Source organism: Aricia agestis, chromosome 10 (genome assembly GCF_905147365.1).
Source record: "Aricia agestis chromosome 10, ilAriAges1.1, whole genome shotgun sequence".
NCBI classification, from domain to species: domain Eukaryota; kingdom Metazoa; phylum Arthropoda; class Insecta; order Lepidoptera; family Lycaenidae; genus Aricia; species Aricia agestis.
The window spans coordinates 4011312-4031684 of record NC_056415.1 but is presented as its reverse complement, the minus strand read 5'-3'; the positions used below and the strand labels follow the sequence as shown (position 1 = coordinate 4031684).

General features: G+C 36.2%; 1 protein-coding gene across 2 annotated transcripts in view; it reads right to left on the bottom strand.

The window, feature by feature from the left end:
- Positions 1-20373, bottom strand: part of LOC121730862 (27 kDa glycoprotein-like) — a 34021-nt gene that overhangs the window by 8577 nt on the left and 5071 nt on the right. For both annotated transcript variants that reach the window (XM_042120058.1, XM_042120059.1), the window contains exons 3-5: positions 7281-7393; positions 6131-6294; positions 2282-2433 (exon numbers count right to left, since the gene is read on the bottom strand). In XM_042120058.1, coding sequence (XP_041975992.1) covers positions 2282-2433; positions 6131-6294; positions 7281-7393 — 429 coding nt within the window. The remainder of the gene's footprint in view (positions 1-2281; positions 2434-6130; positions 6295-7280; positions 7394-20373) is intronic.

Below are 20373 nucleotides of genomic sequence, written 5' to 3'. Positions count from 1 at the left end.
AAACTGAACCTACATGGAAAATGCAGCGAGTAGCGACGCATTAGCGTATCGGTGTGAAATTACCATAAAAGATTCGTTCATTTTTTTGGTTACAAGTTACATAAAATTAACAATAAAACCTTGTTTAGGAGATGCTTAGTTTTAGTATCACATGCTATAAATGATTTAATTAATATTACGCACGAAAGGTTACATATTAGCAAAGTGTTATGTCATGTATAATTTTAGTTTACTCTTCGTGTCTGTAGTAACATAATATAATTTATTAAACATTATAATTTTGACCTATACTGTACTCGTCGAAACATGGCGGTAGCTGTCATTGACTCCCTGTCAAAAACTTGTAATTTCTATCTATACACATTATAAAACAAAGTCGCTTTATTCCCTCATGTCCCTTTGTTCCCTTTAATCTTTAAAACTACGCAACGGATTTTGATGATTCTTTCAGTGTTAGATAGCCCATGTATCGAGGAAGGCTATAGCTATATTTTATCACGCTAAGACTAATAGGAGCGAAGAAATAGAGGGAAATGTGGGAAAAACGGGGAAAATTATTTGAAAGGGCTAACGTGAACGCGCTAATCTCAGGAATTACTGGTCCGATTTGAAAAATTATTTCAGTGTTAGATAGCCCATTTATTGAGGAAGGCTATAGTCTATATTTTATCACGCTAAGACTAATAGGAGAATGTGGAAAAACCGGGGAAAATTATTTGAAAGGGCCTATCTCGCGAACTACTGGAGCAATTTTTATGTTATTTGGCACAGATAAGAAATAGACAACGTGAAGGATCATAATATATAGGCTAACGATTTTAATCATTTTTTCAGTGGCTATATATTTTATACCCGTGCGACGCCGGGGCGGGTCGCTAGTTCTATATAAACCATAAAGTTAATATACCGTACCTAGCGGAATAGAGCAACAATCTCGAGCTGTCAAACGAAACCGAAATTGGTTACATCTGTGTGTAAAAAAATGTGTAGGTACGTATACACTTACACAAGTATGATTGAACATGAATTCTATGAGATTAAATTGTCAACGTGCCGATAAGTGCCGACTGGACGTCAAAAAAAGAGTTCTGCTGTCATGTATAACACGTCTCTTTATACCACGTAGTGTTACTGATAGTGAAATCTCGCTTACTCAGGCCTTTGTTTCTCCATTTCGCTAGGTATATTAACTTTATGATATAAACCGCGATTGAAAATGAAGTGTAAGATATTCCTAGTAACTAGTCCATTGTCAATCGAGGTTATCGGTCAATGACCGCTACCGCCATGTTTCGCCGAGTACAGTATAGTTATTATTAAGGTAGTTTAAAGACAGTAATAAATATTATATTCTAAAAGATTAAAAAATAATATAATACTTATTTAAAGTTATTTTATTTTATTCAAAACGAGTTGTAACTTGTAACTAGAGTTACAAGCCTTCTAGATATCGATTTTCTGTATTGCAATACAGAAAATCAATATAGACTCCATTTAAAACTTAACAAGTACCTACTATAATATTATTACCCATTGAATTTTAATAAAACAATACTCTAAATAGTCTACAATACAATATGAACATTAATATGCAATATCTTGATTAATTGATTATATAATATTATGATGGTCGATAGTGATGATTAATTGTATCATAATATAATATGATATAGATGTACGATAGTTATGTGTTGCAGAGTCAACGCTTGCGAGTAACCTCGTTAAAAGTCACAACATTGCAAAAATGTATAAATTGCGGCAATAACAAACCAAACGACCGCATTCGTAACCCAAAAAACCCGAATATCGCAGGTTCAGTCTGCGGAAGTACGCTATCCCACGATTACCATGGAAACAGAACATTTTAATATTGGAGTTTGGAAAGCTAAGATGACTATTACTTTGTATATCGAGATGTCTATCGAGAGAGACACTCTTTCTGATAAGAGAGATCTGTACATCACTAGTTTACATTACACAGGTAGAGAGAAACATTTAGTTTCAAACAGTCAGCAAAAGTTGTATATCTATATATATAAAACTCACGATCTATCAACGTACAGCCCAAACCACTGGACGGATCGGGCTGAAATTTGGCATGCAGGTAGATGATATGACGTAGGCATCCGCTAAGAAAGGATTTTTATCAATTCTACCTCCAAGGGGTTAAAATAGAGGATGAAAGTTTGTATAAAATAATACTTCTTAACACGAGCGAAGCCGCGGGCAAATGCTCGTGTATATATGTATTAGATATATTAGGATTACAAAAAACACTCACCCCGAATCTAATCTTAGGTATGCTGTTGACGCTGAAACTGCTGAGGTTACTGGTGTCTACGGTCAGGTTGCCGCCCATGGTCTTGTTCAGGCAGTCCTGGATACCAGCAGCCCTCTCCTGGATACACTCGGGCCCGTGCTCGCTGATGAACACTGAAAATTATGCCATAGACAGGTGTCAGATGCTGAAACGATCTTTATAATATCCATTACTCTCTAAAATGTGTACTATGTTCAGAGAAGTTGACTCATAGGCAGTTGATGGGCCTACGTCATTTGTTCGGATTATGTCAACTTAATGTTTTAGTCGTCAAAATATGTATCGGGATTCGGGCATCGGCTGGGTTTGACGTAACGCGACCAAAATACGCAGGTCCGCCATCTGTCTATGAATAAACTTCTCTGATATAATAACTTCTCTAATATTATAAAATATGTTGCCCGTGAATTACTAATTATAAATATAAATATATTTATAATTAGTATATAATATATACTATAAAAATTACTATAAAAAAATCATGGAGGAACCGTACATTATTTAGCGATAACAACTATCGTATGTTATTTTCCCAGGGACTCATTTCCAAATCACTGTCCGAACGGTTCAGACGACTTTAGCGTGAAGATTCAGGGTAGGGGGTACATACAGACATACACTTTTACAATATTATTTTAATAATAAATCTGTAAAGCAGAAGCAGTTTAAACGTACTATTAGAATAAATTAATTCGTTACTTAATTGGCTTTTATAGGCCTATCAGTTAAATTACTCATTAAATTATAATTACACAATAATTACTAAAAAAACTGCTTGTTCTTCAAAAAAAGATTAATGTTTTTTGTACAGCGTAATGATAATGATAAAAACATAAATTAATATTGTAGTTTTTCATACTTCTTGTGCACATGTTTCTTATAGTGTTGGTCAGTTTCGAGGAATATATTGAATGAATATTTTTAAAACTAATTATGTGACTTATAAAAAGGAGTACATAAAAAGACTTATCATCAAAGATAAGTAAAGTATATACATTATAAATAAGCATGATATCACAATAACTAAAATATTAGTTATAATTAAATGCCTCGAATTCGAATCGATTTATATAAAAAAAACGATTTATGATTTTGGTGACGGTGTCTTGTTGTGTCTCATTGAAACCAGGCCAGCTTCGCAAGAGTAATTTTATAGTGCCTAAATGTGTGCGCCGTACACAAGCACTATCTTCTTTTTCTCTCATAGGCCATAGCTCAGTGGGACGGAAGACCGAGTACACGGCTTGAGAGAGAGTTATTCATCAACATCGAGTAAATAATCCATATCTTATATCTTTAAACGAGCAATTCTTGTATATATCTATCCATCTATACATAGATATAAATAAAATTGGAGTGTCTGTTTGTAATATTGAAAGAACATATAAACAAACATATAACAATACATACACCAAAACATTTTTTTTACAATTTTTGTCTGCATGTCTGTCTGTCTGTCTATTTGTTCCGGCTCATCTCTGAAACGGCTGGAGCTATTTTGCCGGGACTTCTTTTTGGTAGATAGCTGATGTAGTAAGGTGTAACTTAGGCTACTTTTTAACCGACTTCCAAAGAAATATATTATTTACTACATTTTGTCAAATAATATTTAATGTTTGTAAACATAATTTCTATCGATTGGCGTATGTTTCATAGGTGTACACCAAAATATGACATTTTATATGTACTTACTTGTAAGTTTATGTATGCCAATAAGGTTCGTTGTCCTTTGGTATGAAAATACCTTGAGTCCCGGAAAAGGACAAAGGATACTTTTATCCCGAAAAAAATGTACAGTTCCGTGCAATAAACTAGTTTTAGCGGAACGGAGTTGCGGGCGTCGTCTAGTCTAGGAATACCCAATATGTAGACTCAAAATATCTTTAATTAACGACCTTCCAAGAATAACAACTTCAGTTTAAATCGCAAATTATAAACTTGTCAGACCTATGCACTTTGGACTTGAAAACCAGTTCTTAGATAATCATAGATAACTTGTGAATAACAAGTTGAAACATTTACACTCATAAAGTGCCATTGATAATCACGAAGTAACCTAAAGTGGTAAAGAACTTTGAGTTACTATTACAAATTAAACAAAAATAAAAATCCATAGAACCTCCTTTTTGTAAGTCAGCTAAACATTACTAGTTGTCTTCGAGTTTATAAAAAATAAACTGCCGATGTATCTTTGTATGTTTATGTATGAATGTTGAAGGCCTAATAAATATTAAATAGGTACCTTAAGTATTCAAATTAGTCGAGAAATAAATAATGAATGTGTAAATAAATAAAGACAACAGTTTTTTATCGTTCCTCTTTTGATTGGTATTTGGTGTACCTACTTATACAGTTTTTTTTAATGTTTTAATACTTCAATGGGTGTAAAAAGAAGGTATGATTTTTTAAAATTAATTTCATTACATACATCAGACGACTATTTTTAACCGACTTCCAAAAAGAACGAGGAACATAAATCATAATATTATATATTGCGATAAGAATTGTTGTTAAATTTGTCACCTTCATGCAAATTTTTCATTGTGTTATTCTGAATTTCAGTAAGTAATAAGTAATTTAATTTCAACAATGACAAAAACTTTCTAAATATTATATTGTGCGTTTCACAGGTCACGACTCACGTGATAGAATTCAATGATAGTTTATCAGTCACATTACTATGATATAAATATCTGACCCTTTTGATAATTCATACATTAGTGACAGGAAGTGTTCCTGATAGCACTACATGATCAATAATATCGTATTGATTTTGAATTGAAGACTAGAAGTTAGAAATGAGACCTTAAAAAATCCAGCATGGAATAACTCTGAAGCGAAAAAAGTTTTGGTATTTACACTACAAGTTACAACTCTACTACAACATTGTTTGCGGAGGGCAGGCATCAGGCCAAGGGGGTGTAAAATGGTCGCTTTGGAGAATCATAATTAGGAATCATAATATGATTAATTTTTAAAAAATCACAAAATGGTCACTCTGCTTGCAATTCTTGTCTAGTAATTCGTACTAATTTGACATTCGTCAGTTTGACTGTTTTGGCGATTCGGTTTCTGAATTGATTTTAGAGGAATTACATAATGAAACCATTTTAGCCCCCCTGATAGCCTTTATCGGTTTTTCGCTAAGAACCGCAGAACACTTTTGGTTTAGTCAAAACTCGCAGTATGGTTCGCGTATCAGCAAATACAATTCCAGTCAAACATCAAATCGAATATTCGTAAGGGATGCTGAAACTTGAACCCAACGAAATAAACAGGAGTAATAACGTCAGTTAATAATAAGTAATAACTAATAACCGTTAAAGTTTGATCAAGAAGTTCGTACTGTATACCAATCGCAATCTCTACCTTGTGTGGCCACTGGCCATCCTGATAAGAGCGCTACCATCTTAGTAACTATCTCGAAAGACAGTGCAGTAGTATGAAATGATGCCGAGCACTTGAAAGATGACCGCGCGGCGCGCATATATTATACTCTTTTAAGAAGTGGCAGAACTGACGGACCCCCCAAAAAAAGGACGAATTGTCTTCATGCTGGTGTCTGATAACATTTCCAAAAACAATTTAGGTATCGCTCACGGAGCCTTTTTTTACATGGAGAAATGCTTTGCGCATCTCTGGCGGAATCTCTGGCGGATTGGAAATATCGGCCAGAATATGTGGGAATCCTTGTAGGATCTACCCACTCTCCGCTAAGGCATAGTTCCGGGCACAATCAACCCCTCTAAGGGCTCCGTGCAGCATACTTTGAAAATGGCTGCTCTAAAGTGTAACAATAATGATACTCACAGGCGATCCTGTCACCCTCCTTGTAGCAGACGAACTCGGCCAGCTGTTCAGTGATGTTGTACACCGTCTTCAAGTTGGCCTGCTCCTCCGCCGTGACGCACGGGTTCATGCTCTCAGTCAGGTTGAGGAAGCAGGACTTGAATTGGGGCATCTTGTCGCAGTACCTGAGGGTTACGTCATTTTAGATTTGTGACGTCGAATGATTTATGATGCTGAGCTCTGTGTGACGTCAAGAAAATTATGACTAGTTTTTAGGAGGATAAGAATCTTATATCTTTAAACGAGCAATTCTTGTATATATAATTGGAATCTCGGAATCGGCTCCAACGATTTTCATGAAATTTAGTATATAGGGGGTTTCGGGGGCGATAAATCGATCTAGATAGGAATCATTTTTAGAAAATGTCTTTTTATTCGTGTTTTATCGATAATCGATAAACTGAAAAATGTGACTCTTCCTGACATCTATTGGCGAATAATAATACTATTTTGTTAGCAACTAATTGTTTTAACGACCAGCAGATGGCGTTATTAAGTAACACGAAGTCAGTGAGTGTTTGCTATACCGAGCAAAGCTCGGTCATCCAGGTACTAATTATTTATATTATAAGAGATTCATGATAAACATTCCTATAAATTAAGAGATGAAAAAAATCTGGATAGAGTAGAAGTTTAAGGAGGCGTTGGCTTAAAAGAGGATAACACAGTTTTAATTAATCTTCTAACTGTGCTTCTTTCCTACTTTCTGAAAAAGTTCGCGACCATTTAGGCATAAGGCCTACATAATATTTCAATTTTCGCAACCGTTTTGTGCCTCTTTACTTTTCAGAAATCACAGCCAAAGGTTTTTAAAAAAGATATCCTCCAGGTTTCCTTCTACCCGTCACGTTTAACGCCAATCTCATGGTAAAAGTAATGAAAAATATAACGTACTAGATGTCGCCGGCAACTCCGTTGCGCCAGAATTAGTTTATCGCGCGGGAACCGTACATTTTTTCGGGATAAACCTATGTCCTTTCCCGGGACTCAAAGTACCTCCTTCCAAACCGAATTTTAGCAAACCGGGTTTAGCGGTTAGAGCGTGAGGAGGTAACAGACAGACACACTTTCGCATTTATAATATTAGTACAATATATTAGTACGGATTTACTTTTTGAACACTTCGTCCACCTGTCCCGTGGGCTTGGCCTTCTCCACCTCCTCCATCAGCACATCCTTGTCCACCAGCTCGTTGATGCACCCCGTGAACTCCATAAACGCGCTCTGAAACAACAACAAAATTTAAGCGACTCTGAAAAACCAACAACTATTTAAGCGGCTCTGAATTCTGAAAGAACAACAAAATTAACAACTAGACATTCCGCACGGCTCCGCACAAATAATTTTACGGGAACCGTACATTTTCAACAAAAAAGTAATCTACGTGGCATCCCCGTTGTCTACTTTATAAATTATATATTATGTGCCAAAAAACAAAAAAAAAAATCAGCCCTTCAGTTGATCGTCCGTAGGATTATCGCGTTCAAACAAAAAAAAAACTTGTCACCTTTATAAAATTAGTATAAAATTATAATAATAAGCTTAATCTGCACCTTTTAATGACCGACAAGGGAACAACAATAATATTCTATTAATATTACTCTATTCTTTAGGAATAAAAAAATTGATGATAGATGATAGTAAGCCAGCCATAGCGTGCTTCCTAGTCGATAGCCGCGACATACTTTTGCTTGCATTTATGTAATATTATGTACAAAGAAAATTAGGTTTACGTCGTGTCATCGTAAGCAATAATGTGAAAGGTCATTGATGTATCGATGTAACCATTATAGTCTATACTATTCTATACTAACAGCTAAATTATTGTTAATATAGATAATATTACACAAGAAAATTTTCTGCTGCATTTGCAAGCTTAATCCACTGTAATGCTCTTCATGATATTCAGTATGGGCTACGGGGACACTTGGAGCTCTGAAAGGAATAAGTATATTTATGAACTGTTTTGGATAAAAAAATTAACATATTAATTTTTTTATCCAAAACAGTTTATAAATATACTTATTTCGAGGCAATATCTAACCAATTATAATAAAGAAAAGAAATCCCAAAAAATACCAGCGTTAAAAATAAACAATTGTTTGCAATAACTATACTTTAAGTACGAACAAACATAAAACAGCATCGCAATTCGCAATACCAAAAGACTAGACAAAACTTGACTGATTCCGAACCTGAACCTGACAAAGTTCTTGAAACACCAACTCAACACTTCAATCTACTATAGATTCAATATAATGAAAATATTCTCAGATAGATTCAATATAATGAAAATGTTCTCGTGTCAAAATGAGCTTATACATTACCAAGTTGAAGGTAGCCCTATTCGTGTCGTAGCTATCACAGAAGAGAGTGTCTGGCGTCGTGCCAACTATGCTATATGCAAGCTGTATGCTCACAATAGCACAGATTAGTAGGAACAGATGAACAGCTAGGAAAATTCCAAATTGTTTTCACTACTACGAGCATACATCGTGCACATATAGTCATAAAGGCCCCTAAATACGGGAAGACCGAAAGATCGGCCTGCGAGATGGACTCGTTTATCTTTTTTTCTCGTTTATCGGACGCTTTACTGTTCGCACCACGTCAGTCTGGCCTCGTGCTAAGTACCTGAAGGACTTGTGTTACGGGTACCAGACAACGGAAATATATATTTAATACTTTTCACTTTTTTTACATCCATGACCCAGGAACATTGAAAACTTTTTGTTCCATTGGCGGGATTCGAACTCGCGACCCCCGGCTTTGAGCTGCCACACGCTCAACCATTGAGCCACAGGTGTCGTCTATATGTGTTTTTCGTGTTCGAGCACTTTGTATTTTGTAATGGTGCAAAGAATGTCAGCTCACTACAATTCATAGCTGACTTCCAAAAAAGGAGGCTTTTGACTCAAATTTGCTCTATAACATTACGGAACGCTTCGTGCGTGAGTCCAACTCGCACTTGGCCGATTTTATGTTTGAACTATCTGCAGTGTCCAGTGAGGCACTGATATTGAAACTCGAGAGATATTACTCATTGTGAGGTTTTCCCTGTAATCGACATGCGGCATGCCCCATGCGGGATTTACCGTGATCTTGATTGATATTCTGTAATGATAGCATGTGTCGTGCTGAATAATTATTATCTATCAGTGATTATTGTCCGTAGAACTACATAATATAGGATTACTAGCTGTTGCCCGCGACTTCGTCCGCGTGGACTTCAGTTTATAGCGCGCGGTGTCAACAAAATGGGTGTCAAAAGCTTTTTAAAACCCTGGTACCCCTTAAATCAAAATACCCAAAACAGCCGTGTAGTGTGCACATAATATGATTTTTTTTTTACTTATTAAACTTTTTATACCAAATTTTAAAGCTTATTTAGCGTTACATAACTTAGCTGCATAATGCATTACACAACCTTAGCTTTGCCCAATGCCCATAAACTATTCATTATTTATTATTGGTAGACTGTTTCTGATATCTATGTTGGTAGGTGAGTTATTTAATAACATGTATAACAATCGAAAGAATCGCAAATACTAATAACTCATCATGGTACCACCTCTTATAGAAATACATATGAGCAAGCGATAGCGCGATCTAGGCGACTCTTGGCGCCATCTGTTCCAGTTTTTGGAACTAACTTAATTTGAACAAATTTACGCATAAACACCCCCTTACAACCCCTTTTTCCAGTAAGAAGTAGCCTATGTCCTTTCTCAGGCTTTAGACTATCTGTGTACAAAATTTCATTACAATCGGTTCAGTAGTTTTGGCGCTGTTGTTTTTGAATTTGATATCTAAGTTGGTAGGTGAGTTATTAGTTAATAACTTGTACTTATAACAATCGAAAGAATCGAAAACGTATCTCATCATGGTACCACCTCTTATAGAAATACGCATGAGCAAGCGATAGCGCGATCTAGGGGACTCTTGGCGCCATCTATTTTGAGTTTTTGGAACTAACTTAATTTGACCAAATTTACGCATTTTCACCCCCTTACAACCCCTTTTTCCAGTTAAAAAGTAGCCTATGTCCTTTCTCAGGCTTTAGACTATCTGTGTACAAAGTTTCATTACAATCGGTTCTGTAGTTTTGGCGTGAAAGCGAGACAGACAGACAGAGATACTTTCGCATTTATAATATTAATATAGATAATATTCTAACGTATTAAAAACTATAAACAAAAACATACTAACTAATAAGTATGATTAGTTCTAAGTTACAATAAAGTAAAAAATAAAACGCCATCTGTTGAATCGTATTAGAACTAAAATGTTCATTCCATCGATATATTTCTGGATTTTTTATTATATTATACATAAAATATGTTTAACATTTTTGAAATTTTATTTTAATACACATCCAAGACCCAGGAACATTGAAAACTTTTTGTTCCGCCTGCGGGACTCGAACCCAGGACCCCCGGGATGAGCGCTGGCCACGCGCAATGCGAATTCATTTTCATCGATATTTTCATGGAAATAAGATATTTTCCCACATCAAAATGTAGCCTATGTCCTTTCTCAGACTCTAGAATAACTGTATACAAAATTTCATTGCAATCGGTTCAGTAGTTTTGACGTGAAAGCAAGACAGACAGACAGACAGACAGACAGAGATACTTTCGCATTTATAATATTAGTATGGAGTATGGATTTTTGAAATTTTATTTCAATACACATCCAAGACCCAGGAACATTGAAAACTTTTTGTTCCGCCTGCGGGACTCGAACCCAGGACCCCCGGGATGAGCGCTGGCCACGCGCAATGCGAATTCATTTTCATCGATATTTTCATGGAAATAAGATATTTTCCCACATCAAAATGTAGCCTATGTCCTTTCTCAGACTCTAGAATAACTGTATACAAAATTTCATTGCAATCGGTTCAGTAGTTTTGACGTGAAAGCAAGACAGACAGACAGACAGACAGACAGACAGACAGACAGAGATACTTTCGCATTTATAATATTAGTATGGATAGTATCCTGTAGGCCTACAACGAAGCCGTTCTGAGACTCCAACAATCGAATAAGAATGCCGCGTCCTGCTCTAACAACGTAATTTCTCGTTTATTAGAGTAGGACGCGGAATTCTCGTACGATTGTTTGAGTCTCAAAACGGTTTCGTGGTACAGCCCCTGATTCCTGTCCAGTCTTCGAACTTCCTTTTCCGAGTCCCTTTCTTCCTAGCTTAGAGATGAACTTGTTAAAGAGATATTTCAACAGCATATCCTTCATCGTGCGGCCTAGTCCGTGCGTATTTTGAAATAACAAAGACCAGCACCAGCCAAGTCGTTTTTTTTATCGCTTCTTTATAGAATCACCGATCAAAATGTATGGAATTGACATAAGCGTTCGATAAAATTAAGTCGACATATCAATTAACATCACACTGCAACCAATAGGAGCTAAGAATCAGTGGAAAATCTGGAAAAATGTTATTCATGTTTGTTATTTTATTATTGTGTCGACGCGGATGAAGTCGCGGAACACAGCACGTAAGTACATACTATAAGTACAATATACATAGTAAGAGCCTTGTGTAAGTATATAGATATAAACTTTTATAAGTACATTACTAACCCCCAAACTTGTATCTATGTATAAAGAGTCGGGAGTTCTCTCAAGACCTTCCCAACCATGGCATACCAGGTACATCTCCGTGCAAAATCTGTAATTGTACTTGTTGGTAGCACATGCTTAGAATACTTCTCACGAAACCAAAGTCACCGGATGTTTCCATATAAATTTTGAGGAGTTCTCTCGATTAATTATGGATCCCTTCATCAGGTCACCATTTTTGTGAACATGATACCAAATTGGATTGATACCCTATACACTAAAAGAAAAATTTTGAAAATCGGTTCATAAACGGCGGAGTAATCGTTGAACATAAAAAAAGAAACAACACCTCCTCCATTTTGAAGGTTGGTTAAAATTGTAGCCTATGTGTTATTCTAATGTATAAGCTATATTATCGTGAAGTTTCATTCCATTCAGTAATTTTCGCATGAAAGAGTAACAAACATCCTCACAAACTTTCGCCTTTATAATGTCGAATTGGATTTTAGCAGTGAAATCCAATTAATCACCTGGCAGTACATACGGGTCTTAGCCTACTTGTACCGATTTCGGCGGCAAATAGATTACAACTAAGAGGCTTACTCCTAATCTCATATAGACTAGATTTAAACCTACTTTTTTGCTTTGATTTCAACGTGTAAGGCTCAATTTACACCGCCGCGGAATAAAAATCAATTATGGCGCAAAGTGTTAGATAGAGCCTCATTTATCGAGGAAGGCTATAGACTATATTATTATTTTATCACGCCAAGACTAATAGGAGCGAAGAAACTGAAGAAAATGTGAAAAAACGGGAATTAAAAAATCTCACGAACTACAGCTACTGGAACAATTTCTATGTTATTTGGCACAGATAAAAAGTAGACTACGTGATGGATTATAGGCTATTTTGTTTGACTAATTTGTCTGTGAAACATCTAATTTACGCCGGCGAAGCCGCACGGAACGTCTAGTATTTGATATTTTGTATGGAGAATGGAGATCTATACTTACTTATATTAAAAATGCGAAAGTATCTCTGTCTGTCTGTCTCGCTATCACGCCAAAACTACTGAACCGATTGTAATGAAATTTTGTACACAGATAGTCTAAAGCCTGAGAAAGGACATAGGCTACTTTTTAACTGGAAAAAGGGGTTGTAAGGGGGTGAAAATGCGTAAAGTTCAAATTAAGTTAGTTCCAAAAATTCATAACAGATGGCGATAAGAGTCGTCTACATCGCGCTATCGCTTGTTTTTAAGTGTTTCCAGTTTCTATGAGAAGTGGTACCATCTCAAGTTATATTTTCCGATTCTTTAGATTGTTTTACACGCTTTTATACATAATATAACTCACTACTCAGTACTTTATCTATGCAGTGACGTAACCTTAAACCTATCAATATTAAATTATAGTTTATATAGGTAAAGTTGTGTAATAGGGGGCTAAATAAGTTTTAAAATTTGGCATAAATAAAGTTTAATTTAAAATAATGAAATATTATGTGCACACTGCACAGCTGTTTTTGGGTATTTTGATTTAAGGGGTACTAGGGTTTTAAAAAGCTTTTAAATTTGACAACAATTTTGTTGACACCGCGCGCTATAAACTGAAGTCCACGCGAACGAAGTCGCGGGCAACAGCTAGTACTTCATACTTTGAGCCCGGGAAAGTAAAGTTTTTTTTTAATTACCGTTTTCGTCCAATACCCGAGATTGTGGACATCCTCTAGATTCTAGTAATTGTATCGTCAGGTCTAGGTAAAATACAATGATTTCGCAATTCTTTTTTAGAGCTTTACATCTACTATCTACTATCTAGGTAGCTAGACGGTAGAATAAGAAACGACATCAAAGTGGCAAATTATTACTAACTGCTAGTTACTATTGGCATTGTTTAATGTTTTCCAAGGCTTAGTTATGACACCTAAGCAACTAACAGCATATTATTATACAGTACTTAAACCATCTTCATGCCTCGGCACACGCACACATAAACGTCATTTCAGATAGCTTGAAGTAGCGAAACATTGAAGCAATAGGTTATATATAGGTCGCACATAAGTAAATCTTTGTCTATATTTATCTTAGTTCAAAATTCACTTAAAAAAAATAAAACGTGGAATATGTAGTTTATGACATTGTCGATCTATTGGCGTGTGTTTCAAATAAAAGTAATTTGTAAATAGGCATCTTAAGTAATACCACAGACCAGAGTAGGTAATCGACTGTACGACGTGCAATTGGAGCTATGTATTAATTGGAAAATTAATGAATAGTTGAATAATGTAAACAAATATATTTTCAGCAACTATTCAACCGTACATGCAAAATATAAATGGAAAATGAAGATATTGTATTTCATTATGAAAGAAAATTTTAATATGTAATAATATAATATACATATTTACTAGATGACGCCCGCAACTCCGTTGTGCCATAACTCTTTATTCGCGCGGGTTCGGGAACCCTACATTTTCCGGAGACAAAAAGTATCCTATGTCCAGTGGCGTAACTATAGGGCTGGCAAAATGCCACGGGCCTCCGGCCCAAAAGGGCAACATTTTTTAAGTACATACATATTGTTTTATTATAAACGTGATTATTTTTACTGATAGAGCCCCATCAATTTGCCACGGGCCCCGGATCTTATAGTTACGCCACTGCCTATGTCCTTTTTCGGGACTCTTAAGGATATATGGAGTTATCCATGCCAAATTTCAGCAAAATCTGTTCAGCAGTTTAGGCGTTAAGAGGTAACAGACAGACACACTTTCGCACTTATAATATTATTAGTAAATTAGTAATATCAGTAATTAGTATATTAGTATGATAATAGTATATATGCAAAAGTGAATATTGAAGGAATAAGTATTGTTCTGAAATATTGAACCGACAATAATTTTATTTGTTATTTTTTATTATATCGTTAATACATTATTATACATAATGAAACAATGATATTAAAAATAAGTTATTTTTAATATCATTGTTTCATATAATAAAAAACACGTGATATTTTAGAAATATTCATGCGAGATTTAGATTTAAGCATGATTAATAATCGGCATGTTGATTTCGATACGTTTCCCAATTCCGTCTCAGAAACGAATAAAACGTTAATTCACGATTCGAAGATTGGGAATTCGAAGATTTTCTACGTGGGAGAGCCATGCTTCGGCACGAATGGGCCGGCTCGACCGGAGAAATACCACGTCCTCACAGAAAACCGGCGTGAAACAGCGCTTGCGCTGTGTTTCGCTGAGTGAGTGAGTTTACCGGAGGCCCAATTCCCTTTCCTTTCCTCCCCTATTCCTTTCCCTTCCCATCCCTACCCTCCCCTATTACCCTATTTCCTCTTAAAAGGCCGGCAACGCACCTGCAGCTCTTCTGATGCTGCGAGTGTCCATGGGCGACGGAAGTTGCTTTCCATCAGGTGACCCGTTTGCTCGTTTGCCCCCTTCTTTCATTAAAAAAAAAAAAAAAAAAAAAAAAAAAAAAAGAATTTTTGCACCCTACAACACAACAGTACCTCGTACCGCCCATATTTTTCTATTTCAGAGCATTTTTTAACGTTTTCAACGTGTTTTCATTAAAACTAGTAAACCGTATTTCACAGCTGATCGCACTCTAACGGACACGTGTTGCCTGAATCTGCCACTCGCCGCGCCACTAGAGATATTCAGGAGCCCTATACTAGGGGGAGATGCTGAATGTATGCTTGAATTTTAAAAAATGGTTTTACTTTGGAAGCTGATATCATGAGTATAATAAACAAAAATAGGAAATTAAAAACTTGGAAAGGAATATTCGTATACTGAAGATTATTGGTGTATTTTTATTATAATTTTGTAGCTTTCAAATTATGAGTTATAAAGCTCTAAAAAGTGGTAAATTACGGCATCTCCGTCGGGGGACCGCCTTAAGTGAATTTGATTCCAATGACACAGATGAGTAATTACCCTAGCTAGTGTTTATATTTTATGTTGTGCCAATAGTTACTATTAAGGAAAATCTGTTGACGTCAAAAAACTCGTTTAAATTCATTCGTCGTTTATTCACCTTGCGCCTCCTATTTTTAATATCCTGTAGATTTAGACTTTAAAACCGATACTGAGAACTGGACCGAAATATTAAAATGTAGTCAAACGTGATACCGAGAGATATTGAGTTGAGGGGAACCTACAAAAATTACAAAAACCATTTTATCATCCATTAATAATTATGAAATAAAATGTTGGTTTAATGTTTTTTAAATACATTATTTAACCCTCCGACAAACAGACATAGAGACAAGCCTCCAGATTACTACATTGTTTACTACTTCAAGTAATATATGAAATCACGCTTGTGCACTCAAATCGGGCAGCCTATTATGTAGGTCTACTCACTACTGTATTTATTTATATTATGTAAACTTTTTACTGCATGCATGGAAATCTCGTGTTTAAAGTTTAAGGTCGCGTTTCGCTAATTGCTACTCTCCAGTCTCCACACAGCTGAAGTAGTAGGACAGTTCCAGCTCTTTGAGAAATATCCGTACTTGCGCAAACGTTGTCAAAACAAGGCATAATTTGTGTTCCGCTTACACAGCGGAAAGGTTAAATATTTATACTTTTACATTAAGACAGAGGTATTCCGAGTATTACGAAGCAGGCCGTTTGTCCACCGTCACAGTCACCGGGACGTCATCGACAAAAATTCAAATAAAATGCCACTTTATGACCTAGGTTAAAGGTTTCATTTTGTACCGACATTCGTCAGCGACGTAGAGCAAAATGAAACCTTTTTGCTCTACGTCGCTGACATTGACATTGACATTGAGCATTTTTTTACAAACTCAAAGTTATCAAAGTTTTTAATTCAGAATTAATTTTTACAAATATTTTCTGAACGTCGAAACTATGGTGCCTAGTGCCTACCACTGCACCGGTGCGGTAACTAATAGCCAATCCACACGGCGCGTCAGCGTTGCGTCGACGCAGCGCTGCCGTTGCGTTGTTTTACATACAAAATATAAACGTGTTCACACGGCGCATTGCATCGTGACAGCAGCGCGCAACGCACACATGACGTACAACAGCCCCCGAGACGAAGCGGGAGAGGGTGTTGACGTTAAGAGGATACACCAAGGGCGAAAGAAATTAAAAATAGGTATTTGAAGATGTATTGCTGTCTCACCAATCTCAAGTCTCCCACCGCAGAGCGCGATAGAGACAACACGACAAAAGTTCTAATAAAAGAACAGAAAATCTTCGATTCGTTGTCCGCTGATTCCTTCTCCAAAACATAACCGATTTAAGTACCTACTTTTTTCATTTAGAATTAAAGCAAGGCTTGAGCTGTGTTCCTATGTTTTATTTTTTTGTATATTCTAGCCAGTTTTGTTTTCTGGGTGTTTGAACACAGTGGAAAATCTAGCCATTTTTTTGGACGTTCTTATCTTTTTTAATAATAAAATTCTGAAAAAAAAAGAAAACATAGGTGCTAATAGTGGCCATAGATATTCAGGAAAAAAATTATAACTCTACCGGCATTATCCAGGGAGGAAACAGGGGACAATGTTTGTATGGAAAAACGACGGTGTGGACCTCTTAAGACTGCTTCATAATAATGCTGCGATGACGCAGCGCAAGTGCGGCCGGCTATGCGTCAAACGGCAGCGCTGCGTCGACGCAACGCTGACGCAACGCGCCGTGTGGACTGGCTCTAACCCAGCAAGAAGAACCGGCGTAAGAAACTTGCATTTTATTTGAATTTTTGTCGGTGACGTCCCGGTGAAGTGAAGGCAGCGTGGACAACCGGCCTAATAGCCATAACTTTATAACTGTTTGGTAATAATATGACGAGGCGCAGTGGTTTTCCATTCAATGTTATTTGTTCTTGTAATTAGGTTTGAGATGGCAAAAACACGAGTTAATAAATTATATTAATTATCATATTTTATCGCAGACTAGCCCGGTGGTGTTGCGAATTTGTTAATCTCGCTAAACTAAAACTGAGAACGCCTGACTCGATTTGGCTAATTTTAGTCTTGAAATATTCGTGGAAGCGCTGGTTAAGAGGATTCCACACCGCCATTTTTTCCATACAAACGTTGTCCCCTGTTTCCTCCCTGGATAATGCTAGTAGAGTTATAATTTTTTTCCTGAATATCTACGGCCACTAATACAATGTCCCTATGTTTTCTTTTTTTTCATAATTTAATTATTAAATAAGATATGAACGTTCAAAAACCTAAAAAAATGGCCAGATTTTCCGCTGTGTTCAAACGTCCAGAAAACAGATTTGGCTAGATAATTCAAAAAAAAGCAAAACATAGGAACACAGCTCAAGCCTTTTTTTAATCTTTAATGAAAAAAGTACTTAAATCGGTTAAGTTTTGGAGAAGGAATCAGGGGACAACGAATCGTTGATTTTCTGGATTTTCTGCAGTTGTCTCTATCGCGTTCTGCGGTATAGGCTTGTGGTAAGGGAGACAGCTATAGATATTACACGTACTTTTTTTTCATTTCTCTAGCCCCTGTTGTATCCTCTTAAAGGTTTATATTAGGATGAAAGTGATACGAAGTTCACCGGGTCATCTAAATAGCTACGATATTATCGTTAACAGAGCAGCAAGCAAAATAATAATATAAGTACTTAATAATGAAATGCTCTTTAATCTATATTATTATGAATTATGATATCAAATACTAGCTGTCCCCGCGAACTTCGTGTCACTTTAAAACCTTCCCTGGACTGGGACAGGGTGTAACAAAAATAAGTGATAATTAATAAAATAAGGGAAGACCAAATTTTTTTTCACTTTTGTATGGGGAAACTCGTGACGCTCGGGCCCTTGCCCATACAAAAGTGAAAAAAAAAACGTCTTTCAGAGCTGCTACTTTCACAGTGAACTCTCTACAAGGAACACGTATACACCCTAAAGTATTATATATACACACACTGGCAAAATTAGCGGAACATAGGTAAAAAGGGCCAAAACTTGAACTCAAGTGGGTCGGGCTGTCTGAAAGCCTTTTTTATAGCTTCTAAGCTCATTCAAGAAATAAAATATTGAACAAAACTGGCAAGTTGACAGGTTTTTATACCAATTATGCCCTAATAAGTGTTTTTCGATTATTGACGTTGTAAGTGTTCCTGATAAGAATGGCGTTTTAGCGGGGTGCAAGGTGTGCTCAGCTCATTTGATTGTTTGGTTTTTGGAAGAACACATTGCTTAGATACAAAATTAGTGATTTCCGAGCATCTGCAACAGCTAGAGCTGTAACCACGATAGAGAAAGGTCACACCTACCGTTCGGTCAGTCAGGCCTTAGGTGTGTCGGCTTCCGTGGTTCATCGTAACTTTCAACGCTTCAGAGAGACTGGATCTTACGTCCGGAGACGAGAACAAGGCAGATATCGGGTGACAATGGTTCAGGATGACCATTTTGTAAGGAAATAAAACTTAAGAAATCGACCTCAAACTGCTATGCAGACACGAAACCTGTCGGAACAGGTCCAAGATGAACGTGTAAGTGATTGTACAGTAAGAAGAAGACTCAAAGAAGTTAAATTAAACTCAAAAGTGCCAGCAAGGGCACTAAAACTTGAGACAGGACACCGAAGAGCCAGGCTAAGATTTGCGCGTGAACATCAAAATTAGACAAGTGAGTGAAATCTTGTGCTGTACAGTGATGGGAGCAAATTCTGTGTACATTGTATTGACAGGCGATAAAGAATGTGGATAAATCATAAGGAAAGCTACAGGCCATCAAACTTACCGGAAACAGTGGCCTATGATGCAGGCTTCGTTATGGTTTGGAGTTGCATATGATTTGGAGCCCGCATGGAGCTGATGATTATAGATGATGGTACTTTGACAGTACAGGGCTATAGCACCGACATCCTGGAACTGCATGGTGTGCTTTTTACACAGTTTTAGGTAGTAATTTCAATTTTATGTGCGTCCATAGAGTAAGAAAATCGGGCATTATTACCTAAACGATGCTGGCGTAGCCCAGGTGGAGAGGCCAGCGTGGTCTACGGATGTGGATCCGATTGAAGACGTGTGGCACATCAATGGGTGAATGGTAGGAGTTAAAATTCCAGCTCCAAAATGTGTCCAGGAGCTCGAGTTGTCGCTACTGGAGGAGTAGGAGAATATCCCACAGGAAATGATTGACAATTAAAATACGAGCATGGAATGGCGTATCCAGGCCCTCTTGAGATCCATAGAAGGCATTACACGCTTTTAACATGGCATTTCTTTAATAAAAATGGAGAATTTATCTTAAAAACTTACTACTGAAATTTCAAAGATTTTCTTAATTTTTTGATTATTGCTGATTTTTTTCTATTTATTACGTTTTTATGCCCTAAATTTATATAATTTTTTTTTTATAATCAATTAGTAAATAAATAAATAAATATATAAAAATCAGTGAACAATTAAAAAAAATTGAAAATTTTGTTATGTTCCTCTAATTTTGCCGGTGTGTTTATATATATATATATATATATATATATATATATATATATATATATATATATATATATATATATATATATATATATATGTCGTAGGATGATTTGATAAATTCGATTTATCAAATCATCCTACGACATCGTAGGATGATTTGATA